This window comes from Dipteris shenzhenensis, chromosome 21 (assembly GCF_047967505.1).
Source record: "Dipteris shenzhenensis isolate YYH24624 ecotype China chromosome 21, Dip_SZ_1.0, whole genome shotgun sequence".
Taxonomy (NCBI): domain Eukaryota; kingdom Viridiplantae; phylum Streptophyta; class Polypodiopsida; order Gleicheniales; family Dipteridaceae; genus Dipteris; species Dipteris shenzhenensis.
The window spans coordinates 1335229-1362817 of NC_141616.1; the positions used below are offsets into that span (position 1 = coordinate 1335229).

General features: G+C 42.1%; 2 protein-coding genes across 2 annotated transcripts in view; one reads left to right on the forward strand and one right to left on the reverse strand.

Moving 5' to 3' along the window:
• The window catches only part of LOC147888339 (pentatricopeptide repeat-containing protein At3g09040, mitochondrial-like), a 35197-nt gene extending 20817 nt beyond the window's left edge, over nucleotides 1-14380 (forward strand). Inside the window, exon 2 of the mRNA XM_087392284.1 lies at nucleotides 11524-14380. Coding sequence (XP_087248410.1) covers nucleotides 11524-13422 — 1899 coding nt within the window. The 3' untranslated portion in view covers nucleotides 13423-14380. The remainder of the gene's footprint in view (nucleotides 1-11523) is intronic.
• A 7583-nt stretch (nucleotides 14381-21963) lies between these two features.
• Nucleotides 21964-25736, reverse strand: LOC147888340 (pentatricopeptide repeat-containing protein At3g53360, mitochondrial-like). Its single transcript, XM_087392569.1, has 2 exons — nucleotides 25322-25736; nucleotides 21964-25238 (listed from the first exon to the last, which is right to left on the reverse strand). The coding sequence occupies exon 2, from the start codon at nucleotides 25143-25145 to the stop codon at nucleotides 22335-22337; it is 2811 nt and encodes a 936-aa protein (XP_087248695.1). The 5' UTR covers nucleotides 25146-25238; nucleotides 25322-25736; the 3' UTR covers nucleotides 21964-22334.
• Nucleotides 25737-27589: the final 1853 nt, after the last annotated feature.

Genomic DNA, 27589 nt, shown 5'->3' on the forward strand with positions numbered 1-27589 from the left:
AAATACATATTAGATCATTACTAGCTACCAACCTAAATCTAAAACTTTGACATGTGATTAAACAATGACATACATATACCCTTCTACTGATCATAGAATAGTATATGTCACTTATTGCTACTCACATCAAAAGGAAAACAAATTACGCTTTGTATTTGTTATTATATATCAATATCATACTGGTATGGGACTGTATAGATATTGAGGAATATGACAAATATAATGCTAGAACCTATACCAAAATAACATAAGCATTGAATGGATGTGGTATAGTACTTTCTCTTGGTATAAGGTAAGAATAAAAATAATCTTTCACAAGTTTTGAATTGGCTAAATTCATTATCTCTTGGTTAATGAGAGCTTAAGATCTCTTGAATATTTTTTTAAAACCATGATGATACTTGATGAATATCCAAGAGATTACTCTTCACATCTCTACTCGTTGACTCGAAAAGTCAAATACACAACTAAGGTTAGTTGCAATCCAAGCAAGAGGGATGTTACGGAATTGTATTTCCAATATTTCTTCCTATGCAAACTATTTTATTAAAGTATTCCATAGGAGCGTACTGGACGTGGTGGGGGTCGTAGTGGATGCTTTGTGGGGTTTAGTTGGGGATGCCTAACTACCTGTGTTTTGCCAGGCTAGATGGTTAGTATTGTGGGTGATTCCATGTTAATACTAATGTCACTAGTGTTACTGGTGTTGCTGCAATTGGTCGCAAGGTGTGTATTTTGATGTCTGTATATCAAGCGTACAATTGTGTTGGGATTAGTTGGTGTGATGATTCATCAATTGATTGTAATAACTAACACAATTGGTGGCTTGAGTACAGATGATGAGTTGGATAACGAGGAACAGAGATGGTGAAGGTGATTTGGATTGATCAAAGTATCTAATGGTGGCTGTCAAAGGCCATGGGCCATATTGTAAAGTAATGAATTTCAAGCCATGGGCTAATTTAATTATTAATTGTGGATGAGGGCATATCAAGCCTTGTAATATTTTAAGCTCGTGGAGCTATGTTGAGTAATCCCTCTAATTATGGACAAGGGATGCTTTTGGATGTACTATTATTGGCTCTTTGCTTTTTGGAATTACAAATATAAATACCCTAGATGGGAAGCAAGAGCCACCATCTAAGGGGGGCAGATTGGACCCCATGCAATGTCGCTCTCTCTTTCTTTTCTCTCTCCCACTTGTTTCCTTGTTCTTGGTTTCTATGGTTTGGTTAAATCTTGAGTAAATCTTGAGTTTGGTTAAATCTTGAGTTTGTGAGCATGTTTGAGTTCAATTTTTGTAACACATACGTGGTATGAGAGGTTGTGACATCTCAATTAGGGAAGTTGGTGAAAATTGCATTTTAAGGACATAATGGTAGACCTTCCACCTATGCATGCACTTACTAAACATGCATCAGTTCTCATTTCAAAAACATGGGACTGTTTGTGCATCCAAGAAGTTACATCTCGTGCATAGTGATGTATGCAAGCCAATGTGGACAACATCACTTGAGGCTATTTATACTTTGTCACCTTTGTGGATGACTTTAGCAGACGTACTTAGATTTGTCGATTGAATTCCAAATTTGATGTCTTCTCTTCTTTCAAGCACTTTCTTGCCATGGCTAAGAATGAAAGTGGAAACAAGCTATTGACCTTGTGCAATAGTAGGTGGGGAAGTGTATGTCTTGTGAATTTTTAGATTCCTTAGCAACCTGGGTCATAATACATCAGTGCATAGTGCCATACACTTCGTAATAGAATGGATTCATAGAGCAAAAGAGTAGGCCATTGTTGGATATGTCCAGATGCATGCTTAAGGGTAAATCTTTTCCCAACAAGTATTGGCTGGATAAAATTATGTGTGCTAAGTATGTGCTCAATAGAGCACCTACATGGGCATTGAAGACATCACTTCCTGTGAAGCATGGACAGGCCAAAAGCATATGATATCACACATTCGAGTGTTTAGGTCCTCGTCATATGCACATGTTCCCTCTTAGATGAGTCATAAGCTATAGAGAAGGCAATCAAATGCATTTTTGTTGGCTAAAACTCACAAAGCAAAGGATACAGATTGTATCAAGCTAGCATAGGCAAGGTTATTGTCCATGAAGATGTGGTTTTTGCTAAAGAATCTAGCTTCACCTTGGCTAGACTACAAACAAAAGCCATCAATAGAAGTCACTAATGCTTTGGATTCCTTGCATCCCCTCTTTTAATCAAATGCAAACTTAGACTAGCAAGTGTAGGGTTAAATTCTCCATGTTTCTAGTAGCTCAAAGCCTCCTAGAGATGCCCATATTCAGCCTAATTTCTAGCCACTTGATGATCATGCTATTGAACAGGAAATTGCAATCATTAGGCAGTATAAATTTTTTTGAAGGTGGCTCTTGGATACTCCATGGGATAGCAAGTAAGCTAAGCCCTTGGCTTCCTACACAAGAGGTGGCCAGAGATAGGTGCATGGCAATTTTCTTGATGTTCCATTAATTGCTGATGCTTACAATGAAGAACCCTTATGCCATACAAATGCATTAGATAGCAAGGAATGGTTGAATTCCATGAGAGATGAACTTGATTCCATCCACCCAAATGGCACATGGGAGTGGAATGACTTGCCAGTAGGAAACCATGCCATATGCACAAAGTAGGTAAAGCAAAACGTTGATTGCCATATGCCATAAGGCACTAATAGGTAAAGTGGAAAGTTGATAGCTTTATGCCATAAGGATGAAATTGATAGCAAGGAATGGATGGATGGCATGACAGTTTAACTTGATTCCATTTGTGCAAATGGCACATGGGAGTTGTGTGACTAGAAGGCAAGCGTACCATAGGCACTAAATTGGTAAAGCGAAAAGTTAATGGCAATGTAGACCACTTTAATAGGTAAAGTGGAAAGTTAATGGTAGTGTAGACCACTATAAAGCCCACATTGCTGCAAAAGGCTATTCATGGAAACACAGCATTGACTTTGTGGAGGCCTTTTCTCCCACTTCACACATTACAACCATTTGATGAGTCATAACCATTGCATCACATAGGCCTTGGGAGGTTCATCAGCTTGACATAAAGATAGCTTTCCTTCATGATGATGCTATTTGAAGAGGTCTATGTCAGAAAACCTCTAGGATTGAGGTTGAAGGTTCTAAGAATAAGGTATGCTGGCTAAAAAAGGCCCTCCATGGATTTAAGTAGGCACCTTGAGAAGGGTATGCCAAAATGCATTCACATTTTTTATGACTTGGATTTCAAGATAGGCCCACAAAGGCCATGCTTTTTTAAAAAAAAGAGTGAATTAGATGTTTTGATTTCAATTCTATATGTGGATGACATGCTTATTATTGGCCCACATACACAACAAATTGTAGCTTTTAAAGCTGATTTGTAAAAATAATTTGCCATGACAGATATTGGCAAGTTGCATTACTATTTGGGGATTCAATTTACTAGTTGTTGAGGGGGTTGAATGATGATCCTGAATGATGATCCAATCCAAGTACATTCAACAGCTCTCACAATGCTTCCAATTCAAGATGTTAGTAAGTTGCACTACTATTTGGGCATTCAGTTTGCAAGTTTTTGAGGGGGTATAATGATGAGCCAGTCCAAGTACATTGGACAGCTCTTACAGTGCTTCCAATTCAAGTTTATAGGCCAATTTCTAGACCATTGGAGCCTAGCTTCCATTTCTCCTTTGAGAATGGGAGGACCCATTTGATGCTACCCTTTACCATGGTTGTGGGCCTCCTTATGTATTTATGTCACATCAAGGATTGATCTACAATATGTAGTGTCTTAGTTAAGCAAGTTCATGCACAAGATCAGTACATAGCATTAGCAAGCAATGAAACATGCCTTTCGATACTTGAAAGGAATGCTGAATTTGAGACTATTGTATGATGATAAGTCATCACTAGTTATGCATGATTTCACGAACAATGACTAGGCTAGTTATGACACATGTGTGTCTCGCAGTGGCAACTATTCTTGCTTGACTCTCTCATGAATTTCTTAGTTCAGCAAGAAGCAACCTATAGTTGCTATTTCAGGTTGTGAAGCTAAGTACAGAGCAACCTTCATAGCCATTGTAAAGTGTGTTTGGCTTTGAAATTTATGTGCAAATCACAATGTTAGCCATGCATTTCCTACCATGATCTACACTAAGATATATAGTTGTCCTATGTTCTCATAACCAATATTTTCATGGAGGCTCTATCATGAACCAAGTTAGAAGTTTTTGGCAAGCTTTACACTTGGTACAATTTGTTATGTGATTCTACTTCCTTGTACTATCATAGGTTGCTATATTCATCATGGAAAAATAGGTATACATGATAAATAATTCTGAAGACTTCAGCGATACCATGGAGGGGAATTTGTTGACACTTACCCTATTATGACCTTCTACATTAGTTAGGACACTTAGTCCTAAGACACTTTGTTCTATTGGGACACTTTGTATACTTAGAATATTTTAGTCCTAAGTTGACATTGGTTGAGTTTGGGCCTTATATTGGCCATCTCTTGTACTTTCAAATTATCCACTTGCAAGTACACTTCAATTCTTTGACTTGTTGTCTCCTCCTTACATTCCAACTTTGTTTCATTGCAAGTATGTCCATTTTTTGAGCAAAATCTTCTGAGCGTCTGAGGGGGGAAAACAATGCTTCCAATTATGTAAAAGTATGTTAGAAATGGATCAAAAGAAAACATAGTTCTCCTTAAAAATATGCAAAGTAAATAAGTGACAAGTGGTGGGCCTTGGAATAGAGGACATGGCTGGTGTCTTTATCTGAAATCGTAGAGGGAACATGCATACGTGTGCCAGACATCTGGGTCAGTGATGGGGATAAGTGACTTCCCCTCCATTAGGAAACCCCATCCAAGTGGTCACATCTCCTCCTAAAAAAGATTTAACAATCTCATCCATCCTGTGTGTGAGAAAGGCCCGCCTCTTGCAGTGTGTCAATCATAAAAAATCCTCTATGCTTGAGATAATGTTTGATGCCCTAAGGTATGCTCTCGTATGAGGTAGGCTCTCACCTCTCTGCAGTATCAAACCAAGGGCTTTGAGGCATCTTCCCATCTTGGACTCGCGTGGATCAAGTCGTGGGAAAGGATCTGTTGTTAGTGTCTTGTACCACTGAGACAAGGGCGTCCAAGGCATGTGCGAGGTCTATCTCATCCTCAAGTAGGACTGGGAGTGCTCTGGCTAAGTGACTCACATACACTGGGTCGAGGGCACGGTGAAAGTGGATCTGTACACGTGTAGGCATCATGGGGGGCTCTCCCTGTGGGTGGCATAGTGGCAAAGACATGAAAGGCCAAGTATGAGTGGTTGGGTTCGAGTAGGGGGCGGGGGTACAATGAAATTGTGTATCCATGATACAAGGGCTAGTGGGCCTAGTACGTAGTCCACTATACTTGACCCATCGCCATGTGGGAAACAGGTGAGTCCTCCAGAGAATGGCCATCTTTGAAGACCGTTATAGATGGTCAAGTCATGGATAGCCCCCAAATCAAGTAGACGTCGCCCAGATCCTATCACCTATGGAGCATCTGTGGAGTGTCTCAGTATCCCTAGCTCAGCCACATCTAGCTCCGTGACTATGTGGGGATCTCTGTCATCTATGAAGTCAAGCAGACCCACCTATGTGTCTCTTGTCCATGCATTGAAGTCTTCTAGTAGGATAATGTCTCCTTGTCTAGAGAACTCTGTGATGTCATCATGGATCGTTTCATATGGATTGTGTCCCTCTGCAGTGACCTTTCATGCATAGGAAGACGGAAACTAGCATATCGCCATAAAGGTAGGTCGAGCATCTAGGAGCTAAACTCGTATCCACATGTTTCACGCATGCTCCTCTCACTGAACCACATATATGAGTGGCCTCAGGTGTGATTTCAAGAGGACAACAACCCCCCTAGAGCCTCGCACTCCGCTATCTCTCCTCAACTCCCTCCTATGAGCTGAATCCCATGTATATCCTGTCATTGTGGGCAGCCCTCTCTCTAGACTCTCGTGCATCTCAATGTAAAGGATCATGTCCCTATGACTATATGTTTCTAGGAAGCCTCCACGATCGGGCCTTAGTGTGCCATTACAATTTCATACTGCTATTTTCAGTCCAGTGTGTGTACTCATCCATGGGCTTGACACCATCATAATCCTCCCTCTTCCTTCTCTTCCTTGTCTCCTCCATCTCAGATGATCACTCTACCATATCATTTTCCATGCTTCTCTTGCTGCCATTTTTTGTACCATTCCTTCCCTTCGATGCTCTTAATGTAGGAGGGTGAGATCATCATCAAGATAGATTTTGGTCACAGAGAGAGAGAGAGAGAGAGAGAGAGAGAGAGAGAGAGAGAGAGAGAGAGAGAGAGAGACTCAAACAATCACCTTTGGGTTTATAATCCCTTCGGCCTGCGCTCTCTAGCCCAAAAGAAACCTTCAACAGCTCAACTGACTAGCCGATGTGTTGACGTGTTTGAAGAAATCCTAAACCAGTGAGGAGGTTGTCACAGTGAGAATGAGGTGGCTGGAGTTCATAGTGAGAATGAGGTGGTTGACAGAATCTTGAACCTACGTGCGAAAAATAAAGCCAAAAAACCGCCATGTTTTGAAAAGATTTTGCTGAACACATCTTAAGTTTGTCTTGCGTATGTGCATGATAATGTGTGCATGCATTAACTCGAGTTCTTTTGAAACAGTACGAATATATAGGACTACATTTTTGAAAATAGGACTAAATTTTTGCAAATAGTACATACACCATGGTGTGTTTTCACCATCGAAAACATAAATCACATGGGTCTAACAAGGCTCTTGACATATGCACCAAATGATGGATTTATGTCTAGCCTCTCCTCCTTTCAAAACTCATCACATCATAGGCAAGGACAAATGACTAAGCAGTTTAGCTAACTGATCACTTGCCCGAAACACTCCAATGGCCCTAGCCTCACAGTCAGACCTTTGAGCTACTCAATTGAGGGTAATACTTTGGATTGAGATCTAAGAGAAGAGAGGCCAAGGTAGACATTTTTCTTTCAAGACTTTGTTTGACATGGTAAGAGAGAAACTCTAGATTGCTACACCAAGGCCACTCACATAATCCTTGGCATAATCTACGAGGTGTTGCATATGTCTAAAGATGTGTAATGTTGTCATGTCAAGGATCATAAATGGAGGATAAGAAAACGTTATGTCAAACAAGGGAGAACGAGGCATGTAGAGATCATAGATCAGCTTCTAGATTGACCGAGACAATGTCTAGGTTGAGTCGCTAGATACAGTAGGCATATAGGATTGATGCGGTGAGTCAAGCACGTGTGATTTCATGCAAATGGAGACATGGGGAAACTAGGTGAATCGAAGCATAAGAGAATGGTGTCGAGTGCCATCAAGTATGGTAGAGCAAGATCCAATGTTTATTTAATATACATGACTTCTTTTAGCTCTTAACGCAAGCAGTGAGCACACAAAATGGAGACAAGTACATAGCAAAGATCCGAGCTCTATTGCCTTGAGGTTTCCTCTCTATTCTAAAGCAAAATATGATGCATCTAGAAAGGTGGTAGTCTTTCTATGCAATTGATAGCTTGATTCTCTCCCTCTCACATGCACTCTTCTTATAACACTTGCCCCTACCTTGTTCAAGGGAAAATAATTCATGTGGATGACTCTCGGTCTAGATGTTTAAGGAGTTAAGTTATAATGCACAAAGTATGGACCTCATTGGAGATTCTTTGATTTGTCAAATAGGTGATCATGGTTCAAGGAACCCTAAAATCAAAATGAGCATCACTAAGTAACTAAGGAGACTTTGTGGCCCAAGCACAGGCTGAGGCTATTGGCATGTTGCGACAGGTTGTCTAGTGGATTCTGGGGCAGACTTGCTATTGCAGATGCTTGATGTGGCACCTACCTTCTTCTACATTGTACTTGGTTGCATTCACTGGTGAGGCTCTCACAAGGCTGATATCTATCTTCTCCATTGCCTGGTTCTCTTCGATGTTACCAGTACTAGAGTTGATTTATCAAACGCAATTGACCAGCCCTATTTGATGGACTCTTTGGCCATACGAGTTTCATATGCTAGGACTCGATTGGCCAACCCTGTTTGATGTCCAAAGTGGACTCTTTGGCAATTTGTCAGTCAAACTACATACTTTTGGTCATGTTGGTTCAAAATGTAGCCCCTTATAGATCTTTCGAGGGGTTGTCTTAGTTGTTGGAGGAATCATTGAGTGCCCTTTCTTGAGGAAATACTAGAAGAGCTATAAAGTGAGAGAACAAAGAGTCTAAAGTCCCATTCGGCTAGTCACACCACTTATGAGCTTGGGGACTTGTGAATCTTCTTCTAGAAGGTCCGAGGAGTCCAAGAGACACCTTAGTCACACTATTGATGAGCTTGAGGGCAGTGATTTTATCTCATTCTTCTCTTGTGTTGAAAAGAGAACTGCTTCTTGCTTTGTGATATCATGTTATTAATCTATTGCTCTTTGGCTCTTGTTGGCAGCTTTACCATAGTGATCTTTGGCATCCTATATCTGTTATTCCATAAGAGCTTTGTTGTGTGTCTAGAGGCTTGTTTTATACTTTGTGATACTCCCTCTACTTTCTTTTAGGGAGAATATCATTTGGTCCAAACTTCAAATTCCCATAGACTAATGGTGTAAGTGGTGTTAGTCCCTCTACCCACTCATTGATGGACTAGGCTCCAATGTTAGAGGACTTGGGAGTCCACAAGAGATGATTAACTATATATTATGTTGTATTAGAAAGAAACTAAAATTTATATAGGTTCAATCCTTAGGTTCAAGGTTAGAGTTTGTCCCTATGAACCTTATCTCAATACACCATTACCAACACCCCTCTTAAATTGCACTGGATAACTAGGCTTGTAGAGCTCATACTTTCCTATCCCTCTCTTTCTGCTCTTGGCCTTTGTTCATAGCATTTGCCCATACCCTGATCAAAGCTGAACTCATCGGCTTGTCCTATACTCCTGATGGCCTCATGTACTTTATGAGCAAACACAATGACATCAAGCATACTTTGCTTTGGCATATCTTGGTTGTCTTTAACATTCACATAGGCTCCCTCACGACCTCCCTCATCCGGAGAGCTCACTGCAGAGAGGCTGCGACGGAGGGGGGGGGGGCACACAACGGATTCGACTTGTGGCCACCCTCATGAGTAATTGGCATGATATTGTCTACACTGTGTGCACCCTCTAGGAGTAGAAGAACTCCATTTTTGTGCAAATTCTATGGTGGATACTTACCATGTTCTCCTATGGTGTGCATCAAGTCATTTTTGGTGTATCTATGTGGTCATTCTAAGTACCTTGCGGATATAGGTTGTGCGACCTTTTGATCTATGATTCCAAGAGTTGTTCTTGGAAGGTTGAAAAGAGTATTTGTACAACCATAGTCATTCGAGGTATTTTAAAGGGGGATGTGATAGATTTTGACGCTAGGGAGCTTGGTGCAATGTGAATCTTCATGGTTGCGCTTTTGTTTTGCATTTTTGGTCTCATGTTGATGTCATTGAAGAGAGAGAGAGAGAGAGAGAGAGAGAGAGAGTGAGTTGACTAAGTGTCATTTGCTATGGAGACGATTGAGTGTGATGCTTGTATTGAGACTCTACATCCATCTAAGGTAAAGTTAGGCTTCCTTATTAGTTTTTCTAGAGCAAATTGCCAAAATGCATATGCTACAAATGCAAAGTGCTATGTTGTGAATGAAACGTATAAAGTGCTATGTATCGAAGAAGAGTGCCAACTCTCTCCAAAGCCGAATACAAAGTGCTACATGATGAATTCATCCTGATATGGGATTATCTAATAGAGCAAGATCTGCAAGAGTGCTACATGATGAATTCAACCTGATATGAGATTATCGAATACAACAAGATCTGCACTCAATTTGAACATTCAATTTCAAGCTGGTATCTGATTATCCAATACAACAAGAAGTCCTCATTCAGTTTCAAGCTAATTTTCGTGCAATTGCAACCTACTTCGTGCTTTCAAGTGACAGAAATCCCTTATTAGAACTCTTGGAAAGCTATAGGTGCCTGGGAATCAGCAGCAAAACGAAGCGAAGACCCCAAGACAAATCAGTGTTGGATGAAGGAGAAACGCGGTAGGGATAAGCAGCAAAACGAAGAGAAAAAATCAGTGTTGGATGAAGGAGAAACAAGCTGGGGATCAGCAGCAAACGAAGAGAAGAGCCCAAGAAAAATCAGTGTTGGATGAAGGAGAAACAAGCTGGTACACACGTCTACAAAGATTTTAGTTATGTCCTTTCGAATAGGAACCTAAAGAATGGATTTGTTGTCGACTCGCTCATCACATGCTCCTTCCTGTCCTGCATGGCTCTGCTTCTTCATCTTCGACCTTCGGCACTCTGAAAACCGGTCGCGATTTTTTCTTCAGTGATCTGAATTTGCCTTCTTTCGATGACAAATCGCGGGAACATAAGTCCTGGGAACTAGTTTAGTTTATCTTGTTTTTGGGTGTTTCCAAACTTATGAGGGCGAAGCCAAAGAGTCCGTGGAGCGATGCTGCTCCACGACGCAAGTTTCCTTATGGAGGCCTAAGTATTGCCGAACAGACCTCAACATCAGGATCGAGCTCCAATGCGCTTCTGATTGTGATCATGCTTCTCAGGCATGTTACGGTTAGAGTGAGATTATTTCATGGATCCCTCCATTGGTGGGACAACCGAAAGAGCATAGTAAATGCGCGACGAAATGACTTGCACAAGTATGGATGCAGAAATACTCGGTCATCTCTCGTGAGTTTCAAAAGACAAGCCAAAGGGCTCCAGATTTCAACCATAAGCTTACCAAGGTGTCGATATGGATAGACGGACGGTACATCCAGGCAGGAGTAAAAGCATGTTCGAGAGAGGGGAGCCTGGAAGCAAAGGCGTACACAAGCCCAAAGCATAATCTGGCCAGGTGGAGGCAAATCCTAACGACTGCAAAGGAATACGCCAGCCAAAAGCATATTCTGGCCAGGCGCAGCCAAATCCCGACTCCTGTGCCAGGCCAGCGTTAGCACTGAAGGCATCTATCTAGAGCACAAGCACTGCAAGATAGCAGTGGTTTCGGAGATGCTGAGCTTAGAGGACGCACTCACTTCTTTGGAACGGATGCCCCAGCTTCCTTCGGTTGAGCACGTTATACACGTTTTGCAGCATTGCAGAAAAGAGAAACACCTACCGTATGCCAAGCGTTTGCATGCCTTCATGTACAAAACTGGGCTGGAAGCTCATAGATCTATCGGGAATTACCTTGTCCCAATGCTGGTGGAATGTCGAAGCATGTGCGATGCACTGCAGGTTTTTAACAGGTTGGTTGATCCGAATGAGTATTCCTGGACATCTCTTATCACGGGTTATATTGAAAGTGGGGAATCAAGGCACGCCCTCAACCTCTACCAAAGAATGCAAGAGGATTGTATACATCCTACCGACCATACGTTTGTGGCCGTACTGCAGGCTTGTGCTAGGCTCAAAGATGCAGAAAGAGGCCAAGAAATACACACCCAGATTACCAGCAAGGGGTCCGAAAGAGGTCTTTTTGTTGGCAACACTTTAATTGATATGTATGCCAAATGTGGCTTGCTTACAAAAGCACGGGAAGCATTTGACAAGCTTCTAGTTCGAGATGTAGTCTCGTGGACTGCACTAATTGCAGGATACACTGAAAACAGGCTTGGTGACGAAGCACTGAAATGTTTCGAGCAGATGCAAGTAGAGGGGGTGTCTCCAAATGCAGTCACGTTATCTTGCAGCTTGAAAGCTTGTGGCAGCATGGAAGCCATAGACATGGGCCAAGAAGTACATGCTGAGATAGCCAGAAAGGGGTTGGAAAGAGATCCTTTTGTTGGTAACACTTTGGTGGATATGTATGCCAAGTGTGGTGTGCTTGGAAAAGCACAAGAAGTGTTTGGCAAGCTACCAGTTCGAAATGTAATCTCATGGACCACGCTAATTGCAGGATATGTCGAACACGGGCTTGGTGAGGAAGCGCTGAATTGTTTTAACCATATGCAGCTGGAAGGTGTGTCTCCGGATGCTGTTACATTCGTTTGCAGCTTAAAAGCTTGTGGCAGCACGGGGGCTATTGACAAGGGCCAAGAAATACATGCAGAGATTGCCAAAAAGGGGTTGGGGAAAGATCTTTTTCTTGGCAACACCTTGGTTGATATGTATGCCAAATGTGGCTTGCTTGCAAAAGCACATGAATTGTTTGATAGGCTTCCTGTTCGAGATGTAGTATCGTGGAATGCGCTCATTGCAGGATATGCAGAACACAGGCTTACTGAGGAAACTTTGAATTGTTTTGAACAGATGCAACTGGAGGGGGTGTCTCCGGATGCTGTCACGTTTGTTTGCACCTTGAAAGCTTGTGGCAGCACAGGAGCTATAGACATGGGCCAAGAAATACATGCTGTGATTGCCAGACGAGGGTTTGAAAGAGATCTTTTTGTTGGTAACACTTTGGTTGATATGTATGCCAAATGTGGCTCGCTTGTTAAAACACGAGAAGTCTTTGACAAACTTCCGGTTCGAGATGTAGTCTCATGGAATGCAATAATAGCAGGATACACCGAATATGGACTTGAGGAGGATGCGCTTTACTGCTTCGAACAGATGCAATGGGAGGGTGTGTTTCCGAATGCAATCACGCTATCTTGCAGCTTGAAAGCTTGTGGCAGTATAGGAGCCATAGACAAGGGCCAAGACATACATGCTGAAATGACCAGAATGGGGCTGGGAAAAGATCCTTTCCTTGGCAACACCTTGGTTGATATGTATGCCAAGTGTTCCGCACTTGACAAAGCAGAGGAAGTGTTTCACAAGCTTCCAGTTCGAAATGTGGTCTCGTGGACCGCCCTGATCACAGGATATGCTCAGCTAGGTGAAAGCGAAATTGTTTTCGATATGCTTGAGAGGATGAGAGGAGAAGGTGTAAAGCCTGATGTTTGCACGTTCCTTGGTATTCTTACTGCTTGCACTCACTTGGGTCTAGTGGATGAAGGCCAGAAATACTTTGAGGTGATGAGCAAAGACTATGGTGTTGCTCCATTGATTGAGCACTACACTTGCATGATTGATCTCCTTGGCCGTGCAGGCCAATTAGACGAGGCTGTAGCAATGTTGGAGAAGATGCCATTCCAGCCTGATCTTGCTGTGTGGCTCACTTTGTTGGGTGCTTGTCGAAAGTGGGGTAATGTGGACCTTGGAAGACATGCCTTTGAACATGCAGTTCGATTAGATGAAGAGAATGGTGCGGCTTACGTCCTGATGTCTAACATCTATGCAGATGCACACATGCAGGAGGACGAGGAGAAAGTGGAGGCAATGAGAGCAGAACAAGAAGCATGGAAGTAGCCATGGACTGAAGTTGGTGGAATTGTGGGGGTATATTAAACATTCCCAAAGCAATGATATATAATTAGAAAATCTTCCCTCTAAATGCTGGAAGAAAGTTATCTTCCAGTATAGCTTTATGATCACAGGACATACCCCATAGATGGGTTATGTGGGCCCAGCAAGAAGCTGGCTATTGTATGTGCTGTCCAGGTATAGGATAACTGCATGCCACCATAATTACGTCAAAGAAAGAGGTAGTTTGAAATGCTAACTCCATCTGTGTCTTCAGGAAGGGAAGTGTACTTGTGCGAACTAGTGGTGACACCACTACGTTGACATTAGCTAGAGTTCCTCTTGAGAAGTACTTTTTGAGGCCATGATCGAAGACTATGCTATTACACCAGCACGGAGCACCACAATTGCACGATTGGTCACCTGGGCTATGCAGGCCAATTAGACAAGGATATAGAGATAGCCAAGACGATGCCTTTTGAACCCAATCCTGCCTTCTGGCTTATGGTGTTCGTTGAAATTGGGTATATGGAGCATGGAAGACATGCCTTTGAACATGCAGTGTTATTAATGGTGCATGCTGCAGCATATGGGACGAGAAGAAGGTGGAGGCAATGAGAGTGAAACAAGGAGCATGGGAGATGCCAGGATAGAGTTGGACTGAACGTGATGGAATTGTGTGTACCTTTGTTTGGGGTTTCCCATAGATGCTGCCTTAAAATGCTGAAGGTTATGTCCTGGAGTAGCATTGCATCACAAAGATTCCCGATGATGGCAACATAGGGCACCGCAAGAGGCTGGCCATCACATGTACCATACTGAGGAGACCTGTATGTTATATGCAATGTCTGGGTAAGTGATATTTTCATGCAGAGGTCAATTATATGAAAGAGTGAGCATTGAACTATTCTGTTCAGAGATGCAACCACCACGTATGTCTTTAAGGAATTGATGTATACTAGCTAGTGTCCCTCCTTTTTAAAAATTTTCTCCTAGAATGATGGAAAAGACTACTCAGAGGAGAAGAATGAAAGTGGCTTGGATCATGATTAGTGTTGTGTAAGCTGCCTTCGTAAGATGGTGAATCTGTTGCTAAGAATGAGCCTGGTGTGATGGCTGAATCTGCCATTTCGAAAGATGAAGTCCACAATTTTGATACATCAACATGCTTGTTCTATAAAAAAATTTGCTTTTTAAGATTGGATATATTCTGGTCTTATGAAGTATATGTATATATGGTTCAAAAGTTGTGATTTGTAGGCAGATCATGATTAATTCTCCAGTGATCTTAGTGATATCCTTTTTAAGTTCTGCACGTGACTGTATGTTTTAACTCTTCGATTATCATAATGGATGATGTCAATATGAAAAGCAACTCTTTAAATGGGGCCGCAGTAAATTCTTGTCTCTGAATATGTGGCAAATCTTTGCTAAAATAATAAGGATCGTTTTCTAGAGTGTAGAAATGGGATATTTTGTGATAAGACAAGATTCAAACCTTGAAAAATCAATTAACCTAAGTTTAAAATGCAAGTTCAATGTTAATCGTCTCACATTGTTTCTGATTTGTTCTTGAGCGCAGAAAGTAGAAGTGAGGTTATATCCTCTTTTTAGTTGCTTTTTATAGTGGTTAGTTGTACCAATTGTGTGCTTTCCCTTTCGATTTATCAACTGGGTTGTCCTTTTTCCTTTTTGAAAATTACTTATTAATCATTTGTATCACATACCACTCTTGGTTTACACCAAGGGTAGCTTTCTACAACCTGCTAGGCAACACGATTAGGAGCCATTGCTTGAGTAATGTGGTCACATAGTATTTGGTTAGTATAGCAATCTCATTTTCCTTTATTCCTAACTGATTATTAACCTTCATCCATAAGGAACTTGGTTATTAGCTTTCCTAGATCTTGGCTAGTTCCTGTCATTTAGTGTTGACCAATGTGCATAATGTACCTCCTTCCGTCACACATTCAAGTCCTTGAAAGAATGCTTTCTTCAATCCACCAATTGCTTTATGTACTTGGTCCTTCACATGTTCCTAGTTGCCTTTACCTATACCCTAGATTTTATTTTTTCAAAACTATGTGGAACCAACCAAAAGTCTCCTTCTTGCTATTACGATATACAATCTATCCCTATGGCGTATCTAGGAAATCACACATGACATGACCCTATATTCCTAATTTTCACACAGAATACTATATATGAATGGTATCAAAGTTACAATACGTGTTGTAGTCTTGATATATGAAGGAATATCAAGGTTGTCAATTGTGGTGATATGTCTTGGTACACCTCTATCATGCACATTGTTTAACGATATATTGTCCATTAAGGTGCACTCACCTCCACCATCGTCATGATATGAATGGCATACGTCTTAGATATACTTCTCCATTCTTAATATATAGTTTGATAGCATTAGGGCACCTCAATGACATCTCCATTGGATTAGCTAGGGATCTAGTATTTGAAGTATGCGATAGAGTACTTTCTTTGAGTCAGTAAGATGTACCTATGGGAGATAAGAGGACTCCAATCAATGTATCTTTAAAACATTTTAGTGCATTCCATGTTGGAACCGAGATATCCTCTACTTTTTGAGTTTTATTCCACTTTAACATGATGACATTACAGGCTCGCCATTTCCTTGGACTAAAGCTGTAAGAGCTCAACTTGATAGAGCAAGGAGCCCATCTACGTCTTGTCTTTCAAGGTTAGGGATGCATATAATCCATTCTCTTGTCAATATTTGCTTCTCCTTTGTGCAAACCTACTCTAGGGTGATCATTTTTTCCTCCGTTTCTCTCTTGTTCATTAAATGCACTTCTCTTCATTTTGAAGCACATTTACCAGCATTGCATTGATTTCCAGGCTCATCGTAATGGCTCCTAATTTTGTGCATATTTTATGTCATGGTATTTAGGAGCTCCAATTTCACGTTCTAAAGATCTCACTATATGTTTTTTAAAATTCTAAAAGCACTTTAACTTAAGTCCATTCATATACCATTGCTTTTATAAATTTTCTATGTTGTAAGACAAAGTGTAAGATTAACCCATTAGGCCAATGAAATACAAATCCTCAATGGTATTTGAAGCCTCAAGAACTTCATAGTGTATTTAGAGATTTTGTGAAGTATTTAAAAGTCTTCATGCATTTTGTAGTACAACCCTAAATGGTCATTTTGGAGGCAAATAGAAAGCAACAAATAAGTTTGTAGACATATTAAATGCAATAGTTTATAGCATTCCTTTTTTGGCATTTGAAACTTGATCCTTTTGTCAGAACTCTTCAATAATTTACGGCTTTTGTCTAAGGGCCTATCATTGGTGCCTATCATTGGTGATATGGAATTATGTCATATGTACATATAGGAATTATGTCATATGTAAGTATAGGATGCTCTCTCTCTCTCTCTCTCTCTCTCTCTCTCTCTCTCTCTCTCTCTCTCTCTCTCTCTCATTTCTTCATTACAGTCCCCTAGTATAGAATAGGCACTATCCTCATTCGTCATGAGAGTTGGGAATGTGGGAGTGAGAATAGACTTGCACAAGAAGCAAAAATAAAAAATCATTTACACAAGATGGAATTTAAAAAAGTGAATTTATAAGGTTCACTTAGTTGTGAAGTTAAGGATGTTAGGTGCCTTATCTAATCATGGGATTTTTGACATATAAGCTTTGTCTCTCCTAGCTCTTTCGTGGTTGTCATCACACTGGTTGTTAGTCCAGGTAAAAGAGGTACCTTCTGACACACCTATCATCTCAGCCATCTCTTTAAGTTCTTGCCATGCTCTTGCTTCACTCCCACATATGACACCACACTAACCATTCAATCTATCCCTTTGTGCCTCTACAATTTTGAAGTCACCCAAAATGATTTTCCTTTTTCCTAAAAGGGAAACTATCCCAGAAAAGGGATCTGTCTCTAAAAGAATTTGTAGCCTAAATTAAGGAAAAGGTCACAATCCAACTTTTCATGTCTGAACTCAACCCCTATCCCTCAAATGCTAGAGAGTTTAGAGGTTTGCCTAAAAAGGCTCCTAAAGACTCTTCTACTCCTAAGGCTACATCTTCTTTGCCCTCCTCATGATCTGTTACAAACCTAATTCTCTTGCTATCAATTTGTTTAAGTTGCCATCTAAGTTTCCCCCCTCCCACTTTCACTTCTTGTAGGGCAAGGAAATCCACTTTAACTTTGTTTTCCTAAGCCATCTTTTGAAGATGGTAGGTTTCAAATAATTTGTAATGTTTGCACTAAGAAAGGAAAAACTATCCTGACTAGTGTGTTGCATTCTCACTAAGTGTTCTTATCCCTACTTTTCTTAAACTGAATCGGGATTTGTATAGGAGAAATGACAACACCCCTTGACATCCTTCTCTTTTCTCTCATTTCAAGGTTGGTTGCTTCCCTTAAGCTAGGCTTTGCACTACTACTGTGGTCTGGTGGCCTTTTCTTTCCAATTGAACTATCCTTTTACCCTTAACCAAAGTAAAAGAAGGGCCTTCCTTTTTATTGTTTGCTTTATCTGCTTGCAATAGTTGTTCCTCAAAATTCTGTGTGTTGGGTACTTTCTTCCACTTCTTCATCTGAGCTTTCCCCATCTATACTCTCATCTCTAAGCACCTCAAATGTGTTTTTTCTCTCCACTACCTTTCCTTTGTCTTTATCTAGATATTTCTTATCTATGGGAAGGGATTGTAGTACCTTTATAGATTTGTCTTCCCCTACCTTCACAGTTTCTTCAGTAGCCACTTCTTCTCTAGTTTTCTCTGTGTTCCTATGACTAGCCCAAGAAGGGAAGTCTTTAATAAAATGCCACCCCAGACCATAGAGGAAACAAGATTTTGGTATGTTTTCGTAAAACACTTTTTGAACTAGTTCACAACCATCTCCATTTGCCACCCAAATGGTAGAAGGAGGGTCAACCGCTAAGTCCATAAGGACACATACTTGTGGATTGCCTCTCAAGTTGACAAATTTTTTTGCTTCTAGGCCCAAAAATTAACCCAAAGGTGCACACAACGTATCAATCTAAGGGGTGACAAAGAGAGATCAAGGAATTCTGCCAAGATGGGTGCCTTTGATGGTGGCGGCATGTCCAGAGCAAAATATGAGTCCCACATTTGGACTAACAAAGGATAGCTTCTTATTGTCTAAGTGCCATTCAAAACCACAGTGGATTTTTCAATAATAAAACCATTCCTAAGGAAGGGCATGTTTATTACATTCAAACCTTTGAAAGACCATGCATATGAACCCAACCTTCCAAGAACATTGCCGACAGGCGAGGAAATGAACATATCGTATCATCACGCATGAGCTAAGCCACTTGGTAGTTTCATTCAACGCACCATTATGGAATTTTGTGCAAGGGAGCTTACCTAGAAGAGGCTCCACATCTGGTTGAATAGTTTCTTGATTGGTTTTAGCTACTCCTAGTTCTTTGCCACCCTCTAACCTCTTTTGGGATTGGAAGATCTTCCTTGCACTAGGACTGAGTATTTTCCACCACGTCTGCTTTGGTATTGGCAGGGCCATGAGGAGGCTCCTCTGTCCCCCTTGGATTACTTTTCTATGCATCTCATGCATGGAATCGTTTCGTTGTCCATTTTCCTCAAGCGATTGGGCTCCACCAATGGCGAGCTTTTGTGCTCCTTTGTCCTAGTGTTGAGGCTCCATCCTAAGATGTTGGATGTTTCTTGAGTTCCTCTAGACCCAAGTGATTTCTCTAGCTTGAGCTCTGTGGCTATCTTTTGGTCCACCATTTTTTTGCTAGAAAACATTTGAGGGTGTCCATCTCCTTGGAGCTGTCTTCAAGTCATATTCCTCCAAATGCAACATGAATCCAGGGAATGTAACGAAGGGACCTGGCATGTCATTTTCATCATCACCCCTATCCATTTGATGTCACTCCGGATTGCAATTGAAGCGTTCCCATGCATAAGTAGAACTTTAGATCTTACAGCTAGATTCACTTGGGATGACAAGTCTCTATCAGCCTTATCATGATTGCTGAGGGAATATCCAAAGCTTTGGCGATGGTGGTGGCAGCAGCCCTATGCCCACCATTACTAGAGGAGGCCATCCCTATCTATTTTACTCTCACAGCACTATCAATGTGACAATAATTTATTTATAAAAAGTATAACTTAATATTTTAATGCCTTTTCAAATTTCCTTGAACGGCTTCCACTCAAGGCATTTTTTTCTTTTTTAACAACTTGCCTCTTTTTAACTTTTGAAAATTTGATATTAATATTGTGTATTATAACATGCAAGAAAGGTGTCTTTAATTTTGGAAAAATGAAAATGTTATGAACATATAAGCAAAGGTGCCTTTCATGTCTTTTTAAAAAGTAATCACGCAAAATGCCCCCCAAAATAGAAAGTCAATGATTTTTGCAATTTAAAGGGACTTTATTGATAGTGAAAATGAGAGAGGGAGAGAGAGGAGTGCACACAAGATTACAAGTGTACACTAACTTGTATTCCATGGAAAATAGGAATATATACATGAACCCCTTAGCGTTAGGGTTAGGGTTTGTCCCATAACCCTTATGGTGCAATTTACACACCATTCTGAACACCCCCTCTTAAATTGCATTGCATAACAAGAGGGTTCTTTAAAAAACACAATTTTTGGATTTTCTAAATGTTGCATAATGGCAATAGAAATAAGATGCACAACAGTGCAAAAAGAGCACAGCGGCGGCAAAAAGTATGTACAACTTAACCTTCACTTCTCCCTCTTAAGTTGCAATTGGTGAAGACCAAGCTGATGTCATAAGTGTGCAAACTTATCAAGGGAAAGTGGCTTGGTGAATATATCTACGACTATTCTTGTGTCAGACAATGTATCAAGTCGATTTCTTCATTAAGAACTTTCTCACAGACAAAGTGATAATGGACTTCAACGTGTTTTGTTCTGGCATGAAACATTGGGTTCTTTGCCAGTTGAATGCTGCTCATATTATCTGAATAGAGCATAGTAGGATCATATTATCTAAATAGAGCACAGTTGAATGCTGCTCATCTATACTATTCTTTAAGGTGAGGTTTCAAAAGGAAGACGCTCAGATATGCCACGTGGAGGATATGTGAGGTTCGAGAGCTTCGAGGGAGCTTCGGGTGAAGGAGGCGGAGGCTCGGGAAGGAATGAAGACGATGGGAGCTACCATCGTGCCACGTGTCACAATAGACTCTTACAGGCAACAAACGTGCACTCCCAAACACGAGGCAGACTCTCGGACACGCAATAGACTCGTAGAGCAACGTGACATGGCACAGAGCAGAGTGGGACCGACAGGACACTGGTGCGGGGGACAGATGCCGCGTGGCGCAACCACGTGCACAACATAGACCAAAGCAGACATGTGACAGAGTCAATTGATAGAGCAGAGCACTATTGCGGTGATATGGCGCGCAGCACTAAGCAGACTGTGGTTGTGGGGGAGGGTAGACTGTGCACGTAGCAGGGCAGAGCAGAGCTGAGGTGGCGGGGGAGGGTAGACTCCAGAGGCGACAAAGCAAAGCTGAGGTGGCAGGGGAGGGCACACTGTCCGCATAGAGGCCAGATAGCCGCAGTAGAGGACGATGACATGGAACGATTTACTCGGCTTGCTCGTGCGCAGTGGCGACTGGCAGTCTGCGAAATTAAAAGTGGGGCCAATATTATATATATATATATATATATACATGACACGTATCATGGCTCAAACATGTGCTAGACTGATTGTTGTGAGAGTCAGACTGAGTGTCGATGAGGTGGTGGGGGGCTAGCGCCGACGGTTCAGGCAGAGAAAGGTCGAGAGAGACTGAAACAAGGGTGACACATGGTGATATAGCAGCTATCACAGGGACTGTCACACACGACCATGGTAGCCGATTGGCAGAGTGTGCATCATAAATGAGTCTGTAGAGCAATCTGCTGAGCACCGGAACAGAGGCTGGCTGGCTGAGGGTTCAAGAGCAATCTGTTGCGCCAATCCGCCACATGTTGTAACGGACTACATAGTACAGAACCAACCCATAGTTTTGACCAACTAATCAAATCGCGAACTGGAGTCTGGGATGGAACATGCTCACACGCTCTTGACACGCAGAGAAAAAACTATGCGAGAGAGAGAGAGAGAGAGAGAGGGGAGGGGGGGGACGCGGGAGACAGAGAGAGAGAATAGAATACTATATATATAATAATATAATATAGTATTATATATATATGATTTATTTATTTATATTTAATATATAACATACAATATAATACATACATACATATATATTTAATCTACACACACACACACACACACACACACACACACACACACACACACACACACACACACACACACACACACACACACACACACACACACACACACATGTATATATGTATCTAGAGGGAGAGAGAGAGAGACAGAGAGAGATAATAGAATATTATATATCCATATATATATATAATATATGATAATATATTATATATTAATATACTATATATAATACTATACATACATACATTTTATGAATGTATTATAACTGCTTTGTTCGTATGCAACCTTGAGAAAAAGGATAGCAACTTGTATGGTGAGCTCTCCAACAAGGACAAAAACATTTGCATGGAATATTATCAACAGAGATGCATTAGATTGCCACATGCAAGTAAAAGATCATCGCTACCAATAGTCCCGTTTGCTTTCCTTGAAGACAAGAACCTGGCTTGAATCTCTAACAGCAGCGGTTTGGTGCTCTTTAGTGGTTGCATGATGGCCAAACTCAGATTTTTTACAGCATGTACAGGTGTCTCTTTGAGTGTCCTTGGTATGCCACATGCAATAGCCAGCCTGCACGCTGTTCCCAAATAGCTTTTATTGGTACAAGGCTATGGCACAGTACAAATCTGGTACATATTCATCCTCCTAGACTTTGTTGCTTTGGGAATGTCTCTTATCTCCCATCCCAAAGGTATGCCCAATTCCATCCACTTCACTCCAACTCTGTTCTGGAGTCTTCCAATTCAATGCTTGCTTCCATATCATCACCTTGATGTTCTTCTCATCCTCTTGCATGTGAGCATCCGCATAGATGTTGGACATCAACACATGAGCTGCAGCATTCTTTTCATCCAATCGCATGGCATGTTCAAAGGCTTGTCTTCCAAGCTCCACATTGCCCCACTTTCGACAAGCACCTAACAGAGTAAGCCACATGGCAAGCCCAGGAAGGAAAGGCATATCCTCCATCATTGCTACAGCCATGTCTAACTGGCCTGCACGCCCAAGGAGATCAACCATGCAATTCTGGTGCTCAAGCGATGGAGTGATGGCATAGTCGTTGCTCATGGTCTGAAAGTATTTCTGGCCATGGTCCACTAGACCCACGTGACTGCAAACACTAAGAACACTAAGGAAGGTGAGGCCATCTGGCTTTATACCTTCTTCTCTCATCCTCTGAAAGATTTGGAAAACAATCTCACTTTCTCCTAGCTGGGCATATCCTGCAGCTAGTGCATTCCATGACACTACATCTTGAGTTGCAAGTGTGTCAAATACTTCCTGTGCTTTTGCAAGAGAACAACATTTGGCATACATATCAACCAAGGTGTTGCCAAGAACAGGATCTCTTTCCAACCCCTTTCTGGCAATCTCAGAGTGTATTTCTCTGCCCTTCTCTATGGCTCCTATGCTGCTACAAGCTTTCAAGCTGCAAATAAAAGTGGCAGCATCTGCAGACACTTCTTCCAGCTGCATCTGTTCGAAACACTCCAGTGCTTCCTCACCACGCTTGTGTTCAGTATATCCTGCAATTAGTGCAGTCCACGAGACTACATCTCGAATCAAAAGCTTGTCAAACACTTCGCATGCTTTTACAAGCCAGCCACATTTGGCATACATATCAACCAAGCTGTTGCCAATGAAAGGATCTCTTTCCAACCCCTTCCTAGCAATCTGGGCATGCATTTCTCGCCCCTTGTTTATAGCTCCTATGCTTCCACAAGCTTTCAAACTGCAAAGAAATGTGGCTGCATTCGGTTGCACACCCTCCCGCTGCATCTGTTCAAGACACTTGAGTGCTTCCTCCCCAAGCCCGTGTTCAGCATATCCTGCTATTAGTGCATTCCACGAGACTAAATCTCGGACTGAAAGCTTATCAAAAACTCTTTGTGCTTTAACGAGTACGCCACATTTGGCATACATATCAACCAAAGCACTGCCAACAAAAGGATCTCTTTCCAATCCCTTTCTAACAATTTGAGCATGTATTTCTCGGCCCCTGCTTATAGTTCCTATGCTGCCACATGCCTTCAGGCTACAAACAAACGTGACAGCATCCGCAGAGACTCCCTCCAGTTGCATCTGTTTGAAACAATTCAGCGCTTCCTCACCAAGCCCATGATCTGCATATCCCGCGATCAGGGCAGTCCATGAGACTACATTTCGTACTGGAAGCTTTAAAGACACTATCCTTGCTTTTGCAAGCAAGCCACATTTGGCATACATATCAACCAGGGTGTTGCCAATGGAAGGATGTCTTTCCAAACCCTTTCCAGCAATCTGTGCATGTATTTCTCGCCCATTGTCTGTAGCTCCTATGCTTCCACAAGCTTTCAAGATGCAAACAAACGCAACAGCATCCGGAGACAAGCCCTCCAATTGCATATGTCTGAAACAGTTAAGGGCTTCTGCACAAAGTCCGTGTTCAGCATATCCTGTGATTAAAGCAGTCCACGAGACTACATCTCGGACTGGAAGCTCGTCAAACACTTCCTGTGCTTTTGCAAACGAGCCACATTTGGCATACATATCAACCACGGCATTGCCAAGGAGAGGCTCTCTTCCGAACCCCTTTCTGGCAATCTCAGCATGTATTTCTTGGCCCTTGTCTATGGCTCTTATGGTGCCACAAGCTTTCAAGCTGCAAACGAGCGTGACAGCATTCGGTGAGAAACCCTCCAGTTGCATTTGTTGGAAGCAATTCAGCGCCTCCTCACCAAGCCCCTGTTCCACATATCCTGCAATGAGTGCATTCCATGAGACTACGTCTCGAACTGGAAGCTCATCAAACACTTCCCGTGCTTTTTCAAGCCAGCCACATTTGGCATACATACAGACTAAGGTGTTGCCAAGGAAAGGATCGCTTTCCAAACCTATTTGGGCCATTTGGGCGTGTATTCCTCTGCCTCTTTCCACATCTTTTAGCCTAGCACAAGCCTTCAGAAGGGCCACAAACGTATACTTGCTAGGATGTACACAATCGTCTTGCATTTTCTGGTATAGGTTGAGGGCGAGCTGTGATTCCCCACATTCAATATAACCCATGATGAGAGAAGTCCAAGAATGCTCATTGGGATCAACCAACCTACTGAAAACATGCAGGGCATCGTGCATGCTTCCACATTCCACCAGCATTGGGACAAGGTAGTTGCCGAGAGATTTATGAGCTTCCAACTCAGTTTTGCACATGTAGGCGTACAGGCGCTTGGCATAGGCTAGATTTTTCTCCTTTTTGCACTTTTGCAAAATTGGTATAAACTTCTCAACCGAAGGTGGCTGGTGCATCCGTTCCAACGAAGTGAGTGCCTCATGTAGGCTTAGCATCTCCCACAGTACTTGTGCTTTAGGTGCGTTAACCTGTACTCCACTAACGCTGGCCTTGCTGATACTCTCTACGAAGCCAAGGTCTTTGGAGTTTGCCACGGTCTGGCCAGTGCATGCTTTGGCCCCGTCCATTCCCTTGCTTCTTGACTCGTTTTTCTCGTGCACGTCTACCCATAACACCTCCCTGGTAAATTTGTGCTTGAAATCTGGAGCCTTTGGGGTTGCCTGTTAAAACTCACAACAAACTCGTCACAGGACCGAGTAATTCAACAGATTCAGCTCGGCGAATCATGTTGTCGGACACTTACTTTGCTCTTTCGGTTGTCCAACCTGGCAGCTACGTTACGGACAGGACACTTATGCCCACGAAGGCCATAGGAGGTTTGAGGATGGGACCTCCACCATGGAGCTTGGGAAACTCCATGGGGCTCCTTGCCAAAGGCTGGGTTGAGACCATCTGCCCCATATCTTCCCAATGATATCTTCCTCGCCTGTTCACACCAAAATGGCTACCGCCTGCCATGAATGCAGGGAGGGAACTGCATGCCACTGATGGGCAGATCCTTTGGGGGTGGTAGAGGATTCCCTCCATGCCACTGATGGGCAGATCCTTCGAGGGTGTAGACAATCCTCGCTACCTCTAAACAACTTTTCCACAAATCGAAGTGGACAACTTAGGGCCTTAGCATATGGATAGGGCTATCATGGGTTCACAATGGGAATCTATTTGTCATCATTACTCTCTTCCTAGACCAAGTGGTCTAGGATGGATTTAGAATGGGAGTAGTGGCTTTAGACCGCAACAAATGGGTTCCCTTTTTTAGGGATTCAAAAACATGGAAGGATGACATGTATCCTTGTCCCCACCTCCTAAATGCATGAAATGATGCCATGTGTCTTCTTCCACCTAAACCCATCCCTAGTTCTTTTTGGCTTGCCCCGGGTGTAGCCTAAGCGAAGGTTAGAATTTGTCAAAGCTAAAATTATTTGTTTATTTTAATCGTTTAAAAAATGAATTTCGGTTGGTCAATTTGTCGAACGAACAGTGGTGTGCAGTTTGGCTTGACACGTGTTGTGCATGCTTCGCTGGCCCTTTAATGGCGCTTAGTCGTCTAGATATCGTTTTGGTTTACGTTTTCGTTTGTGTTCTTTGGTTTACACTATTATGCATGGTAGATTAGATCTGCTTCTGCAGGTGTTTGCGTGGAGAAGATATTGTTCCATCATTGTAGAATGGAGAGCGTCTGTTGGTTGGCTTCGCAGAAGCATCTAAGTTAATCGGTGCAAAGAAACAACTGCATCTGTGGTTTTATTCGCGGGAGGGTGTAAGTGTATTCGTTGCAGAGCAACTGTGTTCTTCTGTTTCGCGTGGTTTTGCATTCAATCATAGGATGTTTTAATTCCTATCTTGAATGAAAGATGGAATTTGACGGCCCCCGTTCGGTGTTCTGCTGCTCTTTTAATGGAGCAATTATGCAAACATTTTTCTCTCCTTCTTCTCATGGATTCCTTACCATGCAGAATTAATGTGCGACCTTCTAGATAAGCATGCACAGTCGGCCGAGGAGGTAAGTACCATCTGTCTTTGCTGATTGCATGAGAGTGATAATGGAAGCTTCCACTGATTTTATGGATATTGATAGTGGAGCATTCGCCAAAGGTTTGCAAACGCAGTAGTTTTCGCTCTTCTTCATTCTTTCGATATGTATTTCATTACTTCACTCGATATTTTTGTTCCAATAGCATGCAATCAACTTTCCTTGCACACTCGTCTTCATTCTTTGGATACGTTACATACTTCACTTGATTTTTTTGTTCCAATAGCATGCAGTCAACTTTCCTTGCACTTTCGTTCTAATTTTTGAACCTTCCTTGCATTGCAAGACTTGCGAAAATTTGTCTTGATGTTGTGGAATCTCTTGCGACTACTCTCTCTTTTAAACGTAGTGTTGTTGGTGATGCTGGACAACCTGCGAAGGCGCCTGGTAGAATCCATAGTTTCTGCATGCATTTCGTAGACAATTGTAGTACATGTGCATAGTTCAACAGACCGGTCGCTATGCTTGTTCTCTGCTCTTATGGATAGTATTCTCTGGTTTTGTGTTTTTTTGAACGGCACTTCTCTTATAGTAACCATATGAAGGACTTGTGGTACATGTGTCTATCGTGTTTTTATTGTGCTCTCAGGGTTTTCCTATCGATGAATCTCCATCGTTAAGCCCATTACTTCCCCTTTATCGCTTTTTGCATTCTTTCCTCTACCTCATGGTGTGCATCTACCATGCAACACCACCCGTCATCCCCACAGCCTCCAAGCTACCGTCCATCAATGGACTCACTACTGCTAGCTGCCTCACCCACTGTCGATGCACCCATTGCCTACGCAACCTTCTACCCTTGTTCCATTGCTTGGCAAGCCTAATTGACTATCCACGGCTTCCATCGGTGCCCCCCACTCTATCGCTCTTTGCCCGTCTCAACTAACATCCTCCTCCCCCTTTACCCACCCTCTGGTTGCTCTGTGTGTGTGATGTCAAGGTAGTGATGTTTATGTTGCACCTACATTACTGGAATCC